Consider the following 22397-nt stretch of genomic DNA (forward strand, 5'->3'; position numbering starts at 1 on the left):
TACTTTGGTGTCCTTTACGGTGTTGTGCTGAGGCATATCTTTGATTTGTAATGTCTTCTTCGTGTAAATATTAAGATATGAATACATATTTTTTTATAATATCTTTTTGCAAAAATTATATATATATATATATAATTAGTATATATATATATATATACTGTTGCTGTGATATAAAATTTGTCGTTTTACGATACCGCCCACCTGTAAGTAGTTATTTGAAGTTTTTCTATCAAAACCCGTAACCCGTTTACTATGTGTGTGATTCCGTGAATGGAAAAATGTGCTGTGAAAAAGAGTGATGTGTTGTCGCAGGGTAACCCCGGCAATGCAGCCGACCCTTCGAAAATGAAGAAGAACTAAATTATGGTCATGAATCAGAAATGTCTATGCACGTGTGTAACGCACACGTCTGCTAAAACTGCCCAATGTATGCGATGCATCAGATTTGTCCGTGAAGTGTTAATATGTCGTTTTTATTTATGAATCTGGCCGTGTAATTGGAAAATTCCCTCAACTTACAAAAACACATTAAACCAATGAAGTTAATTATACGCACGCATTTTAACTGTGTTTCTAAACCGAACACATACAGCTCTTAACACGCTTAAAATTAAGCAAAGGAGTCTGCTGGAAAACCAGCTTTAGGGACATTATGCCTGTGATTTTTGGCGCAGTGCATTAGCATTTTGGTCTACAAGGTCAATGGATGCTTTAGCATAATTGTCATAACTAATGCCATTGTCATGCGTGTAATTAGCTGCATTTCAACATGCACCTTTACAAGTGTGTGTTTTGTGTGTATGTGTCCTATCAAACAGAAAACATGTTTTACAGTAAATATATACTGTACAACTATAATTGTTTTAGCATTCACATGCACCGCAGGTTAACTCTTCAAGAATTTGGAAAGCATAATCATAACTGTGTTTGTGTGTGATAGCACGAGTGTACTTGCTAGAAACGACCAACCAAGCCACTTGTCTGCTAGTCTTCTGAAATGATATTACTGTAAACGTGTTTCACATTAATGTCACGGAGGGGTGACTCCAAATTATTGTTTGTATTTATTAACAGCATGACACACAAGCTGTCCATCAGTGATGCTGAAAACAACACGGAATTGTTTTAAAGGTCCTGCAGTTATCTTGTCTGTTAACACCTCTTTGGAAAGATGCTCTAAATTATATTAAGATTATACCATACAGAATGTTGCAGCTGTGCTACTTAACACTATATTTTAAAAAGAGCCATTAACATGTTTATTTAAGTGCTGTCAAATCATCATTTTTCATTCATCACATCCAGAATAAAAGTTTGTGTTTACATAATACTGTGCACATTATAAAATATATGGCTGTGTACTGTACTTGAAAATAATTACATGTATTTATTTACATTTATCAATAATTGCACTTACATAGCCTATACATGTTTAATCATTTGATATTTTATGTTTTTCTTAAATATATGCATGTGTGTAATAATACAAAATGAATATGCACAGTACACAGACATATATTCCGTTAATACATGTTTTATTCTGGATGCGATTTATCGTTTGACAGGCCTAGTTTAAAATTATATTGCTGCAGGTTTGAGTCAAAGTCACTGATTTTGTCTGTGAATTTATTTTAGCCTCTTAATACATCTGCTCATGTGTGTGTTTCACAGCTGAGGCCATTCTGTGTAATGTGTATGTAAAATTATGAAATCTTGGGAGCATGGGAATACCATTTCTTCCTTTTCTAATCCATTCCCTTCTGCTCTATATCCCACATAAAATGATATTCATTTTCCTATACATTTCCATAATGTCTTTCTGGGATTTTTATCTCACCCCTTTTTCCACATCTCTTCCACAACCTTTATTCTCCATTTTGCCATTACTCGCTCTGTCTTTTTTCCTCTCCCTCTCTTCCTCTCTGTCTCTCTCATACATGTCTCTGTCATGTCCCTACATATTTCATATCTAAATGCATTTAAACCTCAAAACTGTAGGGTAGGGTCCTAAATAATACACATTGAACCTTTGCTATTACATTGACTTTTTCCTATGATAGCGAGTGTGCTGTGTTGAAGGTAAACCATTAAAATGACTTCTCTGGGCATTCGTTGCGGGTCTGTGCTGTTTGGGTCACTTAGTTTAGTGGTGTGGCAAAAATTGCCCTGCGGGCATTGACATTGGTCTAACCCAGATTCAGTACAACACACACAACCTGACTCTGGGGGAAGGGAACGACATCTGTAAACTACAACATGACTTGAATTTATAGATTTACACTAATAAACCGTTGGAAATGAATGTCTCAAAGAAGTGAGTACACCCCTCACATTTAAGTAAATATTTTATTATATCTTTTCATGTGACAACACTGAAGATATGACACTTTTCTACAATGAAAAGTAGCGAGTGTGCAGCTTGTATAACAGTGTAAATATGCTGTCCCTCAAAATAACTCAACACACAGCCATTCATGTCTAAACCGCTGGCAACAAAAGTGAGTGCACCCCTAAGAGAAAATGTCCAAATTGGGCCCAATTAGCCATTATCCCTCCCCGGTGTCATGTGATTCATTAGAAAAGTGATTCGTTTGGGAATGAATGAATGAATTTCAGCCGCAAATGTTCTTAGCCGGTGACTAGTTATTTACATTTATGCATTTGGAATACGCTTTTATCCAAAGTGACTTACATTGCATGGAACTATACATTTGTTTCTGACTATATGTAATCCCCTGAGATCGACCCATAAGCTTGGCATTGCCTGCGCCATGCTCTAACCAAGCATCATTCATGTTATCCTTCCTACAGGGGGCATAATACGTGATTTTTTTGTCCCTACCAAGAGAAGGCATAAGTGGTGTTTCAAAAATTTAGGTCCTGTTTATTTATTCTGTATAGAAATGAGTGAGCTCAGAGTTTTAATGCGCGTTTCTCAGATCTGGTTGTTTTGGTTCAAGTCTTAAAACACTTTATTAATACTTTTTATTAACTTAATGTACGCATTCAAGTAAAACATTTGTCAATTTCTATGGCCACGTTGAGTTGTCCTTTGAATCGTTCTTTCTTCTGGAGATCACAAAAGAAGATATGAAAAATGTTGCTAGCAGAAAGCTGTTGTTAACAGGTTTTAAATGACAACAGGGTGATTAAATGATGATTGAATTTTCATTTTAGAGATGAAGTATTCCGTTAATACTGTCTAACACACAAAATTAAGTTTACACCCACACCTGACTTTCTTTGAGAAGATGTTCGAATAGTTTCTTGGAAGTTGGTGTGGTTTCAATTTCCCTGTAATTTCCCTGTATATTTTTGTAAATTTCCTTTTTCTTTTGTCATCAACATCCTCTTGTCTCATCTTGACTTTACCTGTTTAAGTTCTACGGATTCTTTCATTTGCAACTGTTTTGCATAATCTCTTTATACAACATGTAATTACAAACACTGTATGGATAACAAGACAATCTCATCTCTGTTTCCCCGACCGTGTTATTGTGCACCGGCACAAGACACTTGTTTTTGAATCTTAGAGGTATTTTGTGCCTACTCATTCATCTGTTTGGTAAAATGATACTGTATCGTATTACAGAAATGCAGTGGGAAAGTGAGGTCTTTCTACCAGACTGTAGCACATTAGTGCTAGTGTTAACATTTGTGCTTTGACAGTGAGGTGTGCGTGCAGTGGAATGCTGTGTATCGTGAGGTCTTGTCACTATCAATATTCCATATGTTGGCTGACGGTTCAAAAATGGTCCTAAAAACAGACTATGAGCTTTACATTAGAAACGCCGGCTTTTCTTACAGAATAACAGTTGTTCCCTCCAGTATGGCATTTTGATAGAAGGGTTATATAATCTTGCTAAATAATAAATTTGAAGTATGAGATCTAATTCATATTTTACTATGAACCTACCAGAAATACCACAGCTGAACAATTTGAAAATAAAGACTAAGAAAAAGGTTTTTTCTATGTGTGCTTTGGTCAATAAAGATGTTTGAAAGCTACATTATATGTTTATATTTGTTCTACTCTTATTGGTCCTTTAAAACACCAGTCCGTTAGAAAAAGTTTTTTTCTATATGTGCTTTGGGCAATAAATATGTTTTAAAGCTACATTATATATTTATATTTGTTCTACTCTTATTGGTTCTTTAAAGCACCAGTCCGTTAAAAAAGGACTTATTGGGTCTCCGACCGTGCATTTAATTTAGTTACATTTTTTTAGTTTTATTGCAGTTTGTGACAATTTTACATGTAAATTGTACGTTTTTTTAATTTTGCTATACGTTGAATTAACCTAATTATTGAATATAGAAAGGAGTATAGTGTGTGTATTCTATATATGTTGTTATTGCTGTCGCTATGAGTTAATAACCCGGTTAAACTATGTCATTATCATGTATAGAACATATAGAGTAAGTCTTGGTTCCATATTAAATCTGAACTCAATCCAGAATGTCTATCTCTATAAGTATTTTACTACTCACTACTCTTTTATATCTCTATCTTTTACTCATCTCTTTGCGTTCTCTCTGCATCTCGATGTTCTATGTCTAACGTGACAATGCTTGCTTTATATAATATAATGCCAGCGTGTGGCCTGGTATTGTGAGGCTGAACTTGGTCAGATCCTGGTTTTGAGATGATGCCATGGCTGGTAATCCCGGTGGTAATCTATTCATTCAAAGGAACCACTATAAGGTCCAGTCCAGTTTATATTGTTATCCTTTTTATAGTTTCCCTAAAGTTAACATAAGCCTGGTTGTGTTTTACACTGTGCTAGTTCAATGTATTTCCTTGTCTTAGTGCACTACACCCAACCATATAATATTCATCTACTTTACAAAGAGCAATAACATGTGTTTCATATATCCTCGTTCTCCAAGCAGTGGATGGCCCATATATGTCAGAAGAAATTTATCGGCTACCCTGACCTCATAAGAGGTTTTCCGAGATCTATTTATTATATACATATTTGCCGGGTTGTGTAAACCCTTTTTTGGGGGGCTGAGTATGAAGGCCAAATTAAAATCTGTCTCCAATATTATATAATAATAGTTTAATTTTGGAATTGCTTGTTGAAAGCATCATCAAATTAAACAAAATCTTTCAATACAGCTGAGCAGAACTTTCAGAATTTTCCCATTCTGTAGAAATCCGTGGTTATGGATTCTGTTCTGATCGGATTATAAGAGGCTCTTAGCAACGCTCTGGTCGTTGTTTGCCTATGCAAATTGAGTATAAAAAATCCCAACCCAGTCATGCAATACTGGCAGATGTGCAAGCTTCAGTGCACATGACGTTGGCGTGTCATCAAGTAATTGACTAATGGTATATCAAAGGACAACATGCAGCTAATTCAATTGAGTTAGATTGCATCGCTTATGCTGAATTCTGTACTCCAGCTGTGTGGTAGACGGCATATATACAAAAGACGTCCAGCGAGAGACACGGAGCTGTGATATTACATTATGATTAGTTTTTTCACTAGGTTAAACAGCACAGAAGCTGTTGGTTTTCCACCATCCAATGAGATTGCTCACATCAAATAGCCGCCAGAGTTTTTACGCTCAACACTCCCTCTCCAACCATTCTTTTGTATCCATCTCCATAACAACAGCTTGAGTAGCCAAGGGTGAGAGAGAACAGATACAGAGAGAGTTCTAGCCTTCACAGCATGGAAAGGAGGAGCCACACAGAGCATGTGTGAGCGAGTGTGTGTGTTCAGATGGTAGCGTGTCGGACTGGAGTCAGTGTTGTGAGATGACTTGAAGCAGATCAAAGTAGATGAAGACGCTGCAGAGCGGCTCACGCCACACATGGTGAGAAAACCACACCTTTTACTTGCTTTTGGCGGGGACAGGTGTGCGAGAGTGTGTGTGAATGCACGTGTGATTGTGTCTTTGGCCAGCCTCGATCTTGCGAGGGGTTTTATGTAACAAGCTGCAGGATCTCAGAGATGGTTAGACACAGTTATGCTTGTGTCACGCCCTGCACATACAGAGAAAAAGAAGTATTGAGATTTCAGGATCTCTGGTGTTTTAACTACACAATAAAGGTGCGTAAAATGTCCTTCACAGCGATGCCATTGACGAACCCTTTTTAGTTCAAAGAACCGTTCAGTCAAAGGTTCTTTTAAGAAGCATCTCTTTCTTACTTTTTAGAATCTAAAGAACCTTTTTTTGGCACTGTAATAATGTTCGTAAGAAGGGAAGGAAGGAGGCGGGAACCGGCGAACATTTAAACTTTAAAACTTTAATTAAATAAACAATAAACACTGAACAATCCGGCAGCCACCTCGCGGTAGACTGCCGGCCATAAAACATACACAAACTAAACACAGTTTCGGGCCCGGTCCTCTCTCGTCAACAGTCCTGCCGAACATCCATTTAAGCTCCCAATCTCCTCCGTGATAAGATGCGGGACCGGTGCGCGCACAGCTGATTGCACTTATCACTCACGCCACCGGCCCCGCGTCACGGCTCTCGTCCCGCCTTCCTCACCACAGGCACAAAGAACCTTTTGTGAAACAGAAAGGTTTTTCGGATGTTAAAGGTTCTATATAAAGCCATTTAGATGAAAAAAGGTTCTCCTGTTATCGTGAAGCACCTCTGTATTTAAGATCGTAAAACTGTTGCTGTTGGGTAGTTTGCTCTTTAAAATCTTCTGCGTCTTTAAACGTGTTTCTTTTAAGGCACCATCATCACTGTGAGCCATGTACATTTTGTAGGACGTTTTGTAGTTATATCAAGTTAAAATACTTCTGCAATTTGTCTTGAACGTGGGTTCTGTTCCTTTCAGTTGGCTCTGTTCGGCTGTTTTTAAATGCAAGAACTTATATCTTACATAAAGGCCTGTGTATCAGAACCAAATTTAGTCTAATTATACGTGGCCACCGTAGTGCTTCGAAAGATAGGGGTGGAGTCAGACGTTAGTTACAATTCGCAACCTCACCGCTAAATGCCTTTAAAGATCAGGTAAAACACCCAGTTTCTGCCAATCTCATATTAATCTTGAGTACCTATACAGTAGTAATGCATACGTCGTATCTTAGAAGAGTATTCAGTTTGATCAAATTTATAAAAGAGAGATACAGCTTTACTATGTAGAGAGATACATACTGTATGTACAAACATATGACTAAGTTTGATTTACCGCATGCAGTTCATGTCCGACATTTTTTAGCACTGGGACCGCGCCATTTTACAGTTTCAAACGATCTCAAAATCCAGCATTATCGACCATTTATATTACATCCATCAATGAAGTGCCGTGAACAAAAAACACACCTCAACTTCTCTCACTGTCGCAAGAGTAACAAGCTGCCGCTGCAGGCCCACACGTATCGCTCATCGGTTGGCGTGTGAGCCGGCCCTTTCTTTCGCCTTTACATGGGTGTGCTTTTCCGGGAGAATTGCCCAATAAAAGGAATAGGATCCCTGTTACGAAACAGGGATCCAGACTTATAAAAAACTTTCCGAAACAAGTTGGAGTGCTGGGGGAGTGTATCAAGCACAGAAATACTACGTCATACGTCCAACTAGGTTTTTAACAAGTTGACCATCTTAACTATGCATGTTTCCTACGCTTTAACCAAAAAAGTTATAAATTGAAGTTTTAGTATGCTAACTGGTACACACAGTATTTCATTTTCCGCTACATCATCCCTAAGCTGTTGAAAACAAACATACAGCATTGCTGCAATGAGGATTTTTACAAACTAGGTGCATTTGAAAATTAAGTTCTGTAGTTTAACAGAATGTCATCGGTGCTGTTGATAGAGACTAATATTGACCATGGATCATTCCTGTAAATGTGTGCACGGGCTTGTGGTGAACCTGCTGATGTTTACAGAGCCGGTGTTATCTGACTGATGGGTATTAGCTGACTCTGTAGGTTTTGCTCAATGTTTGATCTTCTGGAAAGACCAAACTGTTGAGCGTGAGGCCGGGAATTTGTTACAATAAATTCCAGTGCATTCTTTAATCTCCACTCATTTTTTGTTACGTACATTACATCAGATCTGTACAATACTTGATGCTGCTTGGTCAAGTGTGTCCTTTTTGTCAAATAAACTGCACGTGTGTATGGTGTGACAGCAAAAGTTAAGAAAACAAACCGTTAATAATATATTATTTTATATTATTAATTCATTTTCATATTTCTAATTCGAAATACTGTAGAATAAGTTTTGCTATGTTACACCAAAAGAGACATATAGGGTTTATTGGTCACATATCACTCTATAGTCTTTCTTACATAATAAAAGAATTTCAACTCAGATCACAATCTAACGTCCAATTATTTTCATTTGGCAATGAAAGACCTTGCTTTGTTCTAACGACTGGTTGACTTTACATTATCTCTTTCATAATATCCACAAGAATCGCATTGATATTGTTTTAATACTACAAAGTCTACGTTTGTGATTCTTAAGATCAGAAGATTCTACCAGAAAACACTAAGACACTGGTGGTTAGAATTCTTGCTGAAACAGATTTGCTCTTCAATGCATTCTGTTGTTGTTATATGTTATTAAATGATGGATTATGGATCAGGACTGCTGTTGCAACAGATTCGGTGTTCATTAAGGCTTAAGTGTGCGTTTTTGTGTGTGTAGGAGTTGAAATGAAGTCCTTACTGCTGCTGTGAAGCTTCATTCCATCTCTGTTTCTTACGCTTGGGAAAACTTGCCTGTTTTTGCTTTTATCTTTCTTTTGCATTATTCAACTTATACCCCATGTCTCTCTCTCACTTTGTCTCCCTCTCTCCTTCTCTCTGTGTCTGTCTCATTCCCTTAGGCTAACTTGAAGAAGTTTATGGAATATGTTCAGCAAAGGAACGTTGAGAAGGTATCAAAGTTCCTGGAGAAAGGGCTTGACCCGAACTTTCATGACCCGGAATCTGGAGGTACATACGATAATAATATTAACAGTTATGTAAAGATTGTCTGTGTATATTTGTGCATAAAGACATAGCAGACATAAAAAAGTTGTCCTAACAAAATCCTCACATTTTTTGGGAAATAAAAATCATAGTATAATATTATCATTCAGTATATACAGAAGCATAAAGCCAAAACTAATTTGCAAAGCAGAATTATGTTTTAAGTTTTTTTAAGTTGTCTTTCAGGAAATGTCGACATCCATTTAAACTCTAATTACATATGCACGGAAACATTTTAAGTCCATAATTTCCCCAGAAAATTTAGGAGGCGCATTAAATGTTGATCAGTGTTTTTGAAATCTTATTCATATAGTTTTCTGCCAAAATAGAAATCTGCTTATATCAGAGTTTTTTTATAAGGAAAGAAATAAAAAGATTGTTCTGCATGATTGACTGGTGCAATCAGGTCCGACCTCTCCCAGTGCATGCTGGGAAGACAAGACCACCTTCAATGCAAATGATACTCATACTTATTCAGATTTATTCATGCATTGTTTTGTAGACGGTTAGGACTGACCTCTAACCACGTTAATGGACAGGAATGGAAAAGTTTGTGTTAAGCTACACACATGGATATATTAAAGATAAAGGAACGATGACCCTTTGGTTGAACACCTCACATTTGGTGTAGGCCTGTCCAGAAATCCAGAGCTGAAGAATTATTCCACACTTCACATATCATTGACCTTTGTAAGGATGAAAGACCAAAACCTAAAGGGATAGTTCACCCCAAAATTTAAATAAATAAATGCATTTCTCACAATGTGCTTTCAAACCCTTTCTTTCTTCCGTGGTGCACAAAACTGTTTTAAAAAAGACTTTCAGAGTTGTTATAGTTTTGATTTTAGTTTTATTCATATTTAAAGTTAGCTTTTATTTTCAGATTCTTAGTTTTTGTGTTATAATTATTTAAGTTTTAGCTATTTTTGTATATGTTTTTGTCATTTAATAATTGATTGGTTTATTTTTAATGTTGCTATATCAGATTAATTAAGATACAATTTATGGTTTTGTTTATTATATTAATTTTACTGCTTAAAACGTACTTCAGGTTATTTTGGAGACAACATTTAAATTTTTCCCAAAAATTTTAGGTGAATATTTGATTTGATTTCTATGAACAGGAACGTTTTCATTTGCATTATCTCTGATCAAATAAGGAAATAAACAAAATGAAAACAAAACGCGAAACAATCCGTCTTATTATTTAATTAAACAGTCAGCGCTGCACCGCCCCCCTTTGACCATGTCTACAAAATACGCTTTTATTTGAATCTTTCGCTGAGCCCTGTTGAGCATCTCCGTGTTTCTCACGGTCAGTGTGGTTTGTCTCACGCTGCACTGATAACACACCGCGATTTAACAAAATGAGCCAAAAGCTTATTTACTGATGAACATTCAAAGGCCACATATTCTCATGCAATACAGAATAAAAATAGTTAAAAATGGCCTATCCTGCATGAGGAGTAGACTCTGAATTTCAGCTCGCAGAATTTACTCGTCTGCCAGTGCGCACTGCACAATACTTGTGACGCGAGTTGTAGACGCGACAAGCTGTAGTGCAACAAGATGCAGCTTACATTTACATTTAGTCATTTAGCAGATGCGTTTATCCAGAGAGTTCAGGGAGCAATTAAAATAAATGTTATATGTTTGCTTATAGTCAAAGCACATCTGCTGTACGAAACCAGAAGCTGCATGGCGGCAGCTTACATCAACCTGTAATAAACCACTGGCAAACAATTCACGTGATTAAACACAACTGCACGCTGCACAGCGACAGCATATAGAAAGCAACCCGTACACATACTAACTGTAGACCTCTTAGCCACAATCTCAAATAAAGAAATATATCATTGTCTTACTCTGAATGCAAAACTCCAAACGTGTCCGTTCTTTTTCAGGGTTGACAGTTGAAGTCTCGGACAAGGGTAATTTTCTGGCTGTCCAGTATAAAAAGTCTGAAATAAGTTTTTGCGCCATTTGGACAACAAGACCGCTAGTGACACACGACCTTCACTAAAGAACGCCATGACGTCATAAGGCTTACTTTTTACAGTCACGTCATTCATGTTTTTAATAAATATTAGTGAATAAACTATTCAATAAAATTTAATTATTTTAAATGTATTTATTCCTGTCCATTTAATTAGTTTTTTGATAAAAAATTATATCTATTTATTTTGACGTTGTTTAAGTTTTCCTTTCGCTCAATGCCAGGGGGCTCTGCAGCCCCCCTACTTCCCGCGGCTATGGATTTGTTAACTTTCCATTGATGCCTTTGGCTTGTTTGCTGAAGGCTTTAAGACAGTCCAACATAATATTCTGTAAAGCTGCTTTGAAACAGTGTGTGCTACGAAAGTCCTCCACAAATAATACAGATTTGACTCGAAAGACACAAAAACAGGATTGTGTTTTCCTCTGTGTTTGGCAGAATGTCCGTTCACCATGGCGGCGCAGCTGGAAGGTTGTGCGGAGCTCATCAAGGTTTTGAAGAATGGAGGGGCTCACCTGGACTTCAGGACCAGAGATGGCATCACAGCGCTTCACAAAGCCGTCCGCACCAAGAACCACACGGCACTTATTGTGAGTAACAAACACACGCGCACTCATTGTGCCTACAATGGCGGTGAACATTGGGTTTTCGTACATACTTGAAAGAGACATCAGAGGTGTGTGTGATGCGAGGCGTCCTTCAGTGCGATTGTTTGTGTGTCCAGACATGAGTCACAGAGTGGCACAAAGATGAAACGTGTAATGATCTGTATATCTTTCTACTGGGATGAAGGACTCATTCACAAACTATGTTATGCTGTGTTCAGATTATAGGCGACTTTATCGCTGCAAGTCGCCAGGGGTTGGCGGTTAGGTCCCACTAGTGGTTGCCTAAGTGACGTTAGCTCTACTATTGGCTGTCGCTCCTGAAACTCGCTCTTCTTTTGCCTGAAGTTGAACATTTCTCAACTTTTTCATGTTTCTAGATACACCGCAGATGCAGATGTCATGTTAATGAACACGCCTCTATTCTCTGCTCTGTGCCGCTTTGAACTGTAGAATGCGCTAAATAATGCAGCCTGACGCCGTTTTCATAATAAGAGTTTTAAAAAGGACTATTAAGCATTCTAGAATTCCTGTGCAAATTACATAATTCCCAATTTTTTTAGGGGGGCTATGCTAGAAATTAGGGTGGCTAAAGCCCACCTAAAAAGGGCCTAGCAACACCACTTCCTACATTGTTTATATGAAAATGTTCAGTATTTAATATAATAAATATGTTTTTTACCAAAGAAATTTACCAATGGGGTAAGAAGTAAAAACCTAATTTGTGATGTATTTTTCTGAAAAAAGATCCCAGTTTATTGTGTTGATATGTTAGATACATATACAACTAAGGAAAACATTAAGAGAACATTTCAAAATTCTTTTCAGTTTTTCAGAATTTACTATTTATGTGTGTTTAGGTAAAATAAAAAATAAATGTTTCATTCCGTGAAATACTAACAACATTTATCCCAAATTTTTTATAAAAAGAAAATATTATTTCAGACATCAAATACTGCAAAGAAAGCAAGTTAATTTGCACTTTTTAGTCAATACAACAGTAATATTTGTACATTTTAGGAATGGTTCAAAATATTTTTTTTATGTAATAACCTAGATCTTTATTACGGTTTTCATGTGTCATGTATCATGCTGTCAGTTTTTCCACTTTCACTTTTTTGATTTTGTTGAAACTCGACAGACACTGGACTGAAATGACCACAGTACATCTAGAAATGCTAATTTAAAGAAAATTTTAAATGGTCTCTTTTTGAGCGGGTGTATATTAGGTTAATTGTGTACTATTAGAAGATATTGGTATACGCATTAGAAGAGTTATTCTATAAATATATAATATAACAATAATACATTGACTCATTTATTAATGTGTGTCCATGTGTGTGTGTGTGCAGACACTGCTGGATCTGGGTGCCTCTCCGGACTACAAGGACAGTCGTGGTCTTACTCCTCTGTATCACAGCTCTATGGTGGGGGGCGACCCGTACTGCTGTGAGCTCCTGCTGCATGACCACGCTCAGGTGGGCTGCATGGACGAGAACGGCTGGCAGGAGATACATCAGGTAACACACACAATAGACAAAATGAGTTGAATTACAATGCAAGATATTTCATAGTTTTCCAAAAAGATCCCTGCATATTCTCTACATGATTCATCATTCAACTTTTTGATGAATGACCGTCTGAACTTTGTACATAGGATAGCCAATCATAACATATACATATATAATATCTGTAAACGGCAATGCCATTAGCGGTGTTTCCGTAATGTGATGTCATTCAGAACTAACCGTGTATTTAAAAGAGAGAAACAGCAGAGGAACTTGAGTTTTAGTACCATAATGGACCCAGACTTGAATAAGAAAACAATGCTTACATGCTCTCGGCAGACAAATAAAGTTGTTTCTGGGGTGAAGCCAGTTATTATATTTTAATGAAAGATTGTTGTTTTTTTCTTCTGAATAATGTGCACGGATGAAACATGCACAATAAGACAAGGGATGTGTAATATGGACATAAATAGGTCAGGTGCTCTAGCTGTTTTGTTCGCATGTTGATTTAAAGGTACAGTAGCTACAACAGCCTGTTATGTTGAACGGGTCAAAAACAAGCATGAAACCGGCCCTTAACCACCCTTGTGCAAGAATCCTTGACTAACATTACAAAGGGGACTTCAGAGAAAAAACAAAATGCCAAAAAGTGTTTATTATGGCCCTTTAATTTGATTTGGACCCCGTGGACAATTGCATCATGTTCCGCGGACCTTTTTCTGTCTCTGATTGTGTTTTGGAGGTCACACACACTTTTAAGTATTTCTCTGAGAAAGTAGCCCCGCATGACATTTGCATTGATGACATCTGACCTTTTCAGCTGTTTGAAAAGGGTGAAAGAGGGGAAGAGAACGACGGAGAGGAGAGTAACTTTTAAAAAAAAAATTTAACTTAATGTTTCATCGCTTGCTGTGTTGGAGTTCCTCACGCGTTTCTGTTTTTGACTACGGTTTATTTACACTGATAGGGCTTTTATCTATTTTGTTTTCTCACCCCACTACATTATGCGTTCTTCAGCGATCTTGTGTCCTCGTGTTCTTAATCTACTCCATCAATAACCATCAAAGTCCAGTTCCCAATACTCAATAACACAAAAACAGAGAACGCATGAAAGTACCCGGATGTGTTCTTGATATCAAGGATGCACTGAATGCAGACTTGCGCATACCGAATTCTCTTGTAGTCCTTTAAGTCATTGTGGTGCGTCCATCCAAGTTTGTTCTGCCGAGGATGCCTTGCAAGACCGGTCTCCGCGAGAAGTTCAGGTTTCACCACCTCTCACTGTCATCGGCCGCCATTGCATTACATCAATGCTCAACTTTATTGCATCATCAATAGTTACCGACACTCAATTGAACAGATGCTTAATGAATCATTATAAAAATTGTTAATCAATTATCAAAATATAAGTCCTATTTGCCATATCTGGCAACCAGGGCCAAATGGTCCCTTTCTGTCTGTCACTGATGCTGCAGGCTTTTTCCCACTTTTCTAAATTGTTTCATCAGAAACTTTAAAAGTATTCCCTTGTCGCCCTGCAAGCATGAAATTCTATTCTTGAAATGCAAATGTAGTTTCTGCTCTGCAAGAGACAGAGGAAAGAGGAGAGATTATGCTATCTGTTCTGTTTATGAAAAACAGCTGAGAGAGAGTGTGTGACATCTGGAACATGATGGATGGATGGAGGCAAAGATGCCCTGAGGGAGGATGGAGCTGATTGGTCAGATAGGAGTGTGTGTGTGTGTGTGTGTGTGTGTGTGTGTGTGTGTGTGTGTGTGCATGCGTGTGTGTTTGTACACAGCTGTATGTTTACAGTGTATTACATTCGGCTCATTCTGACAGACATGCTATTAAACTTTGTCACCTACACCGACAAACATACACACACAAACATTTTACAGTATGGCAGAGAGAGAGAGAGCAGTTTACACAGCTTTTGTGTTTGTGTTTCCTTTTCTTTAATGTTCTCATCCATCTGTCTGAGCAGACCTCTGTCAAACCTATGGCAACCTGAACAAATCCCCCGTCTGTGTTTGTTTTAATCATCTGTCGGTTTGTGTCTGTGTGTATGTGTTGGACTTAATAAGAATTTGAACTCATTCCGTCATGTCTCTTTATCTTTTACTCTTTTAAAGTTTTAAAGGTAGCGACCCTTTTCAAACATACATAGCAATACTACGGGGCCTTCTTAGACGTCTCATCTCTGTTATATTATCTGCAACTTTTTACTTTTCTTTCCTGGAAAAATTAATTGAAATAAATTTCACATAGTCTACAATAAGAAGTTTGTGTACATGCATCTTTCTCGCCTGCTCTCTCTCTCTTTCAGACAGACAGCTTTAAACCGTTTTTCTGCATCCTGCACTCATTAGTATGCAGAGAGGACACATTTTGAATTATGGTGGAAAGGAAAGTGACATTGATAACACCAAACAAAGACAAACAATTCAGCTCTTTCTCATTTCAAAAACCGAGAACAGTAGAATGTGTGTGAGAGAGAGATGTGTGTGTCCTGCTCCTCATTAATGTGATTGTATGCATCAAGATTAGAAATAGAAAACCAATGACATTCATGCAAAGTTTTTCTGTGTGTGTCTGTGATCAGGCTTGTCGTCATGGACATGTGCAGCATCTGGAACACCTGCTGTTCTATGGAGCAGATATGAGCGCTCAAAATGCTTCCGGGAACACTGCCCTGCACGTGTGTGCTCTCTACAACCAGGTAAACACATCTTAGCTGGCTGTAACCACAAGGACACAAGATCATACTGCACCCTCTTCAACCAGACAAATAATATCCGTATGCATACAAACACTAGTCCTTTCTAGCATGTTCAGAGTTGTTGTAAGCTTCAGAGTTAATGAGTGTGAAACAAAACATCAAGGTCCGTTGTCATGCAGTCACACAAACAGAAAGTGATGTAATCCTCAGGTTTGTGTCTCTTGTCTGTGCCACGGACAGGGGGAGGAATGTGGGCTCATGCATTTTAATTCTGCTCTATTAAGTATTTATGGCACTCACAGAACACACGCACAAACACACAGACACGAAGAAAAGGTCAGAACGAAGGATGTATGATTGGACGGATAGGTGGAAAGATGGATGGACGGATAGACAGACAGACGGATGAATGGGAGGATAGGTGGAAAGATGGATGGATGGATGGACGGACACAAGGACAGACAGACGGATGGACGGATGAATGGACGGATAGGTGGAAAGATGGACGGACGGACGGACGGATGGACGGATAGATGGATGGATGGATGAATGGACCGATAGGTGGAAAGATGGATGGACGGACAGATGGATGGATGAATGGACCGATAGGTGGAAAGATGGATAGATGGATGAATGGACAGACAGATGGATGGATGAATGGACGGATAGATGGATGGATGAATGGACGGATGGGTGGAAAGATGGACGGACGGACGGATGGATGAATGGATGGATGGACGGACGGACAGGCAGACAGATATGTTGTGTACTCAGTTAACAAGGTAAACTTGTGTCATAGTGTTTCTGTGTATCTTTATTCAGGTCAGTGTAATAAGATTAAACTGCAGCTGACCCTCACTAATGTAGAATCCAGTCTTAGTGAAGTCAGTTCCAAACAGATCAATAACAACACAAACATGAGAACACAAGAACATCACGTGCACACTGTTGTTTTAAGCCAGGTGAATTTTGTATGAACATCCTAAACCAAAATGTGATCTTTGAACTTTGAGCATGATTATTTAAAAGCTGTTAATCTAAAATGCTATCGCAGAAGAGATGTAAGACTGACAATAATGTTTTGAATGACTGGTGTAAATTTAAACCTGGGTCTTGTCTCTTCTTTAGCAAACCTATAGCGCTAGATCATCCCGTCCTATAGTTGTGTTAGGATTAAGAAGTATTGTTTTTCTTCGGTTATGTCTTCTGTCATATGAAGAGGTGCACTTTGTTTCTAGGTTTACATGGTAATATTGTGTAATTTAATTTCATACGGTTTGGTTCTATGAACCCGACAATTACACACTGTACCCGACAATTATTTCTGACAGCGTAGTTCTGTGATAGACAGGAAAAATCTGTAGACACAGAGAAAACATCACACAATATTGTGTGTGGCTTAAAAATGACAGATGGCTAAAAGAAACAATTGTAACAATCGTACATTGTAAGAAACAATAGGTTAAACCTGTAAATAACACACATGTACACTCATTTAAACAATGATATGTAGTTTTTTTGTCTATATTTATTTCACTTCTTGTATATAGTGCATTACTATCTCAATGTATATTTGCATTATGTTTGTACCATGTGTAGACTTTCTTCTGCACTAAGCTCCTGTCGCCAATTCACAAAACTACTTTGGATGTCCTCAGATGGGAAAGGGGGCAAAAAATGACATTGTTTTTATTTTAGAGTTAAGGTTGGTATGTAGTTCAGTATTGTGGTTGCTTAAGTAGTTAGCACTTATAAACTTGACAGGTTAGTGCAAAACCATGAACCATGTTATCCCAGAACGATTTAAAAATAGTCCAAAGAGTACAGTATTTTGTATATCGGGTTTACCTTTTGTTCAAGGAAGATGATCCGATTTTCCTCCTTGAAATAGTCCAAAATTTTGTATTTTTTTCATTCAACTTACGTGGTTACCCGTCTTTGATATTAATCCTTCAGGTGTTACTTAAATGCGTGTGTCTGTGCTATTGAGCTTTAAGGACTCTCTGTTGATGTTTAGCGGAGCTCAGAGGGGATATTAGAGTGGATCGATGCCAGAAAGAGCCTCGGCGAGAGACACATTACTGATAGAAAACCATCTGAGCTGTGATGGAGAGAGAGTGTGTGTGTGATAAGATATGAAGTAGTGACAAAACATTGAGGAGAAGGTGAAAGAGAAAGAAAAGACCGCCTGCCCTGAGAACATGACGGCGGGTAACAAAAATAATAACCATCTTATGAGATTTATGTGTGGCTCAGATTTCTCAAAATTCATTTACAAACACTATTGTGCTATTATGAAATGATGCATGTCTTTAATGCGTGCTGATATTATATTGTGGTATTATTTATTTACAATCTACCCCGCACATAAAACAAAGCTGTGGTTGGAGGACTTGATCATCATTCAGACAGTATTTTCTCCATCTAGGTGGTTTCCAGACAGATTCAATTGCAAAGTGAACCGGATTTTATATGGATAGTCACGATCTGTTCTTATAGAGTTTCACCACTAGATGTCACATTTTACTCTGTTGTCCGGCAAACTGGCATCACTTAGGCATGCAAGGCCACATTTACTGTATCATGGATGTGTTTATAAGGCCGTTTATTCAGAATCAGGTTTGGTACAGATAACTCATCTGGCATCAGCGTTTATACAGCATACTTTATAAACGTTTATGTGTCCTCTGTACGGGTCGATAGTGTGGATGAGCGCAAAGCATGAGCTCGTGCTCGAGAGAGAGAAGAGGTTGATGCGGATGCTCATTCATGGCTCTGTTAATTCAGCCTGTAGTCGAAATTACATATTGATTTTTGCACAGAGCCAAAACATTAAACACATACAGAGCAATACTCTGTCGACTGTATGATATAGTGGATTTGTTTGATAACATTGTATCATACTATCCATAGTATTCATTCATTACAAAACAGAGTATGCAGTTCCTCTCTGTCCGCCCTTGGCTACTGTATCCCAAAATGCCATGCAACTTACAAAATCGCAGCTGATATTGTTTCTGGTTCAGTCATCACATTGGATTATTTATCTATTTAGATATATAAATGAATTAAAGGGGTCATATGACACGGCTAACACAAATATTGTCCTTTGTTTTGAATTGCAATGTGTATATACGTTGTAAGGTTCAAAAGCGCTTTTTTCACAATGCTCATCGCTCCGAAAAGCGAGGGGTGCTATGATTGGCCTGTTAGCCAGTGCTTAGTGATTGGTGGAATATTGCAACCATGTGATGGAAATGTAATGCCTCTTACCCTATTTGGAACATAAGGTTCCAAAGCAATTACACTGACAGGTACACCCACCTTTTGGGCGGTCTTAGTCAAATCATACTATGAACTGACGTAGATCTGTGGGGGTGTGGTTACACGAGGCGTTTCGGGCAGGTCGGGGTGACAGTCGCTTTTAGATAGAATGCATTTCGTTCCGACACTTTAATTTAGCAATTTATGTGTCTAGTACATGCACGGGCAACTGATAGCACATCTAAGACACAGAAAAACATGTATTCGTGCCATATGACCCCTTTAAGTTAAAAACCAGATAGACAAACAGAGGAGAGAGAGAGAGCGAGAGAGAGAGAGAGAGAGAGAGAGAGAGATGTAAAATGTTAATTTAATGTTAGCAGACTGGTTCCACTAAAGGTGTGTTAGTGGGCCAATAGATGCTGTGATGTTTCAGTACACACCACTGTGAGAAAAGTAGGACAGCAGTCCCAGCTGAGTCATGCCGGTGTTATAAAGATTACAGTACAAGTGTGTGTGTGTGTGTTTGGGCTGTCAAATCTGTCTAAGGAGAAAGAGAGATAGCCAGATGCAGTTCTGACCTTCTAAACGCTCAGTCTCAGGTGCCTGTACAGAGACACTGCCATTAGAGCTGCACCATGCTAGTCTCTCTCTCTATCTCTCTTTCTGTTTTTCTGTCTGATTTCAGACTTACATGTAAGTTGGTGAGCTAATTGGTCCCATCGGAACACCAGTTTGGTCATTTATGTTGTTGGAAAACACACACACACCCACGCAAACACACTACATAACCATTCCTTACCAAAAACCTTCTTTACTAGCTGTACTAGTTACAAGTGCGTGTAACGAATGATTTCTCTCTCTAGGATAGCTGTGCAAGAGTATTGCTGTTCAGAGGGGCGAATAAAGAGATAAAGAACTACAACAGCCAAACTGCCTTCCAGGTAAGAGCACAAGACCTCTGGCTTTCTCTTAGATCAAACTGTGTGGAAGAATCAATGGAGCTCAGTCTTATTTAAGTCACAGAAAGCATAGAAACCATTAGACATCTACTTTGATTCAGCTTTTAGTGTGTAATACTTCATAAATCCTCACATTTACACACATTAAGAGCGAATTATGAGTATTAACCATTAATATTTGGGCGCTGTTTGCTTAACATTTTATGTACAAATACCATGAATAAAGTCTGGGTAGCAAAACAATGATTCCTTTGTGGTTTTATTTTAAATCAAACTGTGGGTACTAAATCATAGTAAATTCATCAAACCTTTTATATCAAGTATAATATATAATAATATGGTTATTTAATATGGCAACGGGACAGTATTGATAGTAGAAAGTATTGTATTAACTTGTACCATGATGTCGTAAAGATCCATCCACACAGGCCACATAGTAATGTGCGAATAATGTTCAGTCAGACGGTCATTATCACAAAACAAACTTCTTCAAGGTGATACGAAACCCGCTGACCCTGTCTGGATTTAATGACCGTTCATTCTCTCTTACGTTTTGTATGCTTAGATTTTTTCTTAAATAAATTCGTAATATAAACCGCAGGCTGCATTATAAATCTGTGACTCTGGTTACGTGTTTGTCTGGAGCTGGCAAATAACAGATTTTTCTTCTGTTCTTTCTCTCACGATAGGTGGCTATAATAGCTGGAAATTTTGACCTGGCAGAAATTGTAAAGACTCACAAAGCATCAGATGTTGGTAAGTGGCTCACATACCTGACTTTACAGAATTTAGCAACTCGAAACGACCCCTCGTGTTAACGAATTCTCGCAACCATGCACGACGGCCACCAGAAATGAGGGTGATCATTTTTGCGTCCGTGTGCGAGTGTGCCACGAATTTGGCCGAATGAGAGTCACTCATCAGTCCTCTCGCTTGTGTCGACGGCTCATTCCACACGCCGGTCTGGTGGAGAATTGGTTGTTGGGCCACTGTAATGGATCGTACCCATTAGCGTGGAGTACCATTGTCATGGCAACGGATCCGGGTTAATCCCAGAGGCTCAGCAGGTGTTGGGAGTTTGATTTCAGCCAATGGTAGTGTAGCCACAGGCTCCGGTATTTTTATCAGAACGGTGTGACCTCGATGAAGGATGAAACACACAAAGAAACAGGACCAGCATTACAACACGCCGTTCATGAAACGAGAAATTGACTTATTCTCACACTTTTCTTTAGTCAATATGTGTGCCTCCATTTTTGGTTCTCTCTCCTTGCACACAAGTCATTGAGAGGGTAAAAAGAGTGGCACCGTATGGGATTGGACAGTCGGCATTTTAGTTTTGAATGGATGGGCAGAAGAGCGAGATTTAAGCAAGCAGACAGCTGAACCACAGAGCCCAGTATTTACATCAAACAAACTGAACAATTTATTAGACTTTTCCTCTTAATGTGAAACTATTGAAACCAAGTAAGACATATTTAAATAATAACTAAAATAGAAAAAGGGCAACACAGATCGATATTGACTTGCCACAAAGCTTTTAAAGAAATAGTTGAAATCTCAAAGTCATTATGACTGTTAATATGTTTGTGTTATTTTAACAAGTTACTAGCCGTTGTCTGATAAACAGTATTCCGTTCCTGTTTTCTGATTGGCTAAGAGCTGTCAGTATCTGATCAGGTGACAGGTGAATGTTCTGTACAGTTGTGTGATCAATACCTCATTTACATTAGAGATTAGAGAGAATCCGCTATGAGACTGACACCTCGCCATATGTCAGAATGACAGTGCTCTTTTAATCTCTACTGCTCGTCTCGCTCTCATTAAATATGGGTTGCATTGAGTCATATCAACTCTTTTGACCCTATATGCATTGCGTCATGCATTTTTAACGGCATTAGGCCTTTGAAACAGTAGTGGCACAGGGGTTTATCTGCATTCAGGAGAGGCGAGATATTGCCATCTAGTGTTGGTGGTCTGTACAATTGAAAAGGAATGTGAGCTCATTTGTACACATAAACGTATGTCATTTTTTTAATTATGAACGTTTGCTGTGTTCTTGTTATATTAAGGGACAGTTCACCCGGGGAAAGAAATTCTGTCGTCATTGACTCGCCCTCGAGTTGTTCCAAATCTGTAGAAATGTCTTTGTTCTGATGAACACAGAGAAAGATATTTGGAAGAATGATTGTAACCAAACAGTTCTTGGCCACCATTGACTACCGTAGTAGGAAGTGTTTGCTTTCCTACATTCTTCAAAGTATATTATTTTGTGTTCAACAGAACAAAGAATGTTGCGTACTATGGTACTCAATGGTGGCAAAGAACTGTTTGGTTACAAGCGTTCTTCCAAATATCTTTCTCTGTGTTCATCAGAATAAAGACATTCC

At 38.2% G+C, this 22397-nt stretch overlaps 1 protein-coding gene across 1 annotated transcript in view; it reads left to right on the top strand.

Annotated features, from left to right (window-relative positions):
* The window catches only part of shank3a (SH3 and multiple ankyrin repeat domains 3a), a 170279-nt gene that overhangs the window by 80153 nt on the left and 67729 nt on the right, over window positions 1-22397 (top strand). The window contains exons 5-10 of the mRNA XM_079466447.1: window positions 8806-8914; window positions 11385-11536; window positions 12904-13071; window positions 15665-15781; window positions 19912-19989; window positions 20697-20763. Of these exons, the coding sequence (XP_079322573.1) occupies window positions 8806-8914; window positions 11385-11536; window positions 12904-13071; window positions 15665-15781; window positions 19912-19989; window positions 20697-20763 (691 nt within the window). The remainder of the gene's footprint in view (window positions 1-8805; window positions 8915-11384; window positions 11537-12903; window positions 13072-15664; window positions 15782-19911; window positions 19990-20696; window positions 20764-22397) is intronic.

The sequence above is a fragment of the Barbatula barbatula genome (assembly GCF_947034865.1).
Source record: "Barbatula barbatula genome assembly, chromosome: 10".
NCBI lineage: Eukaryota > Metazoa > Chordata > Actinopteri > Cypriniformes > Nemacheilidae > Barbatula > Barbatula barbatula.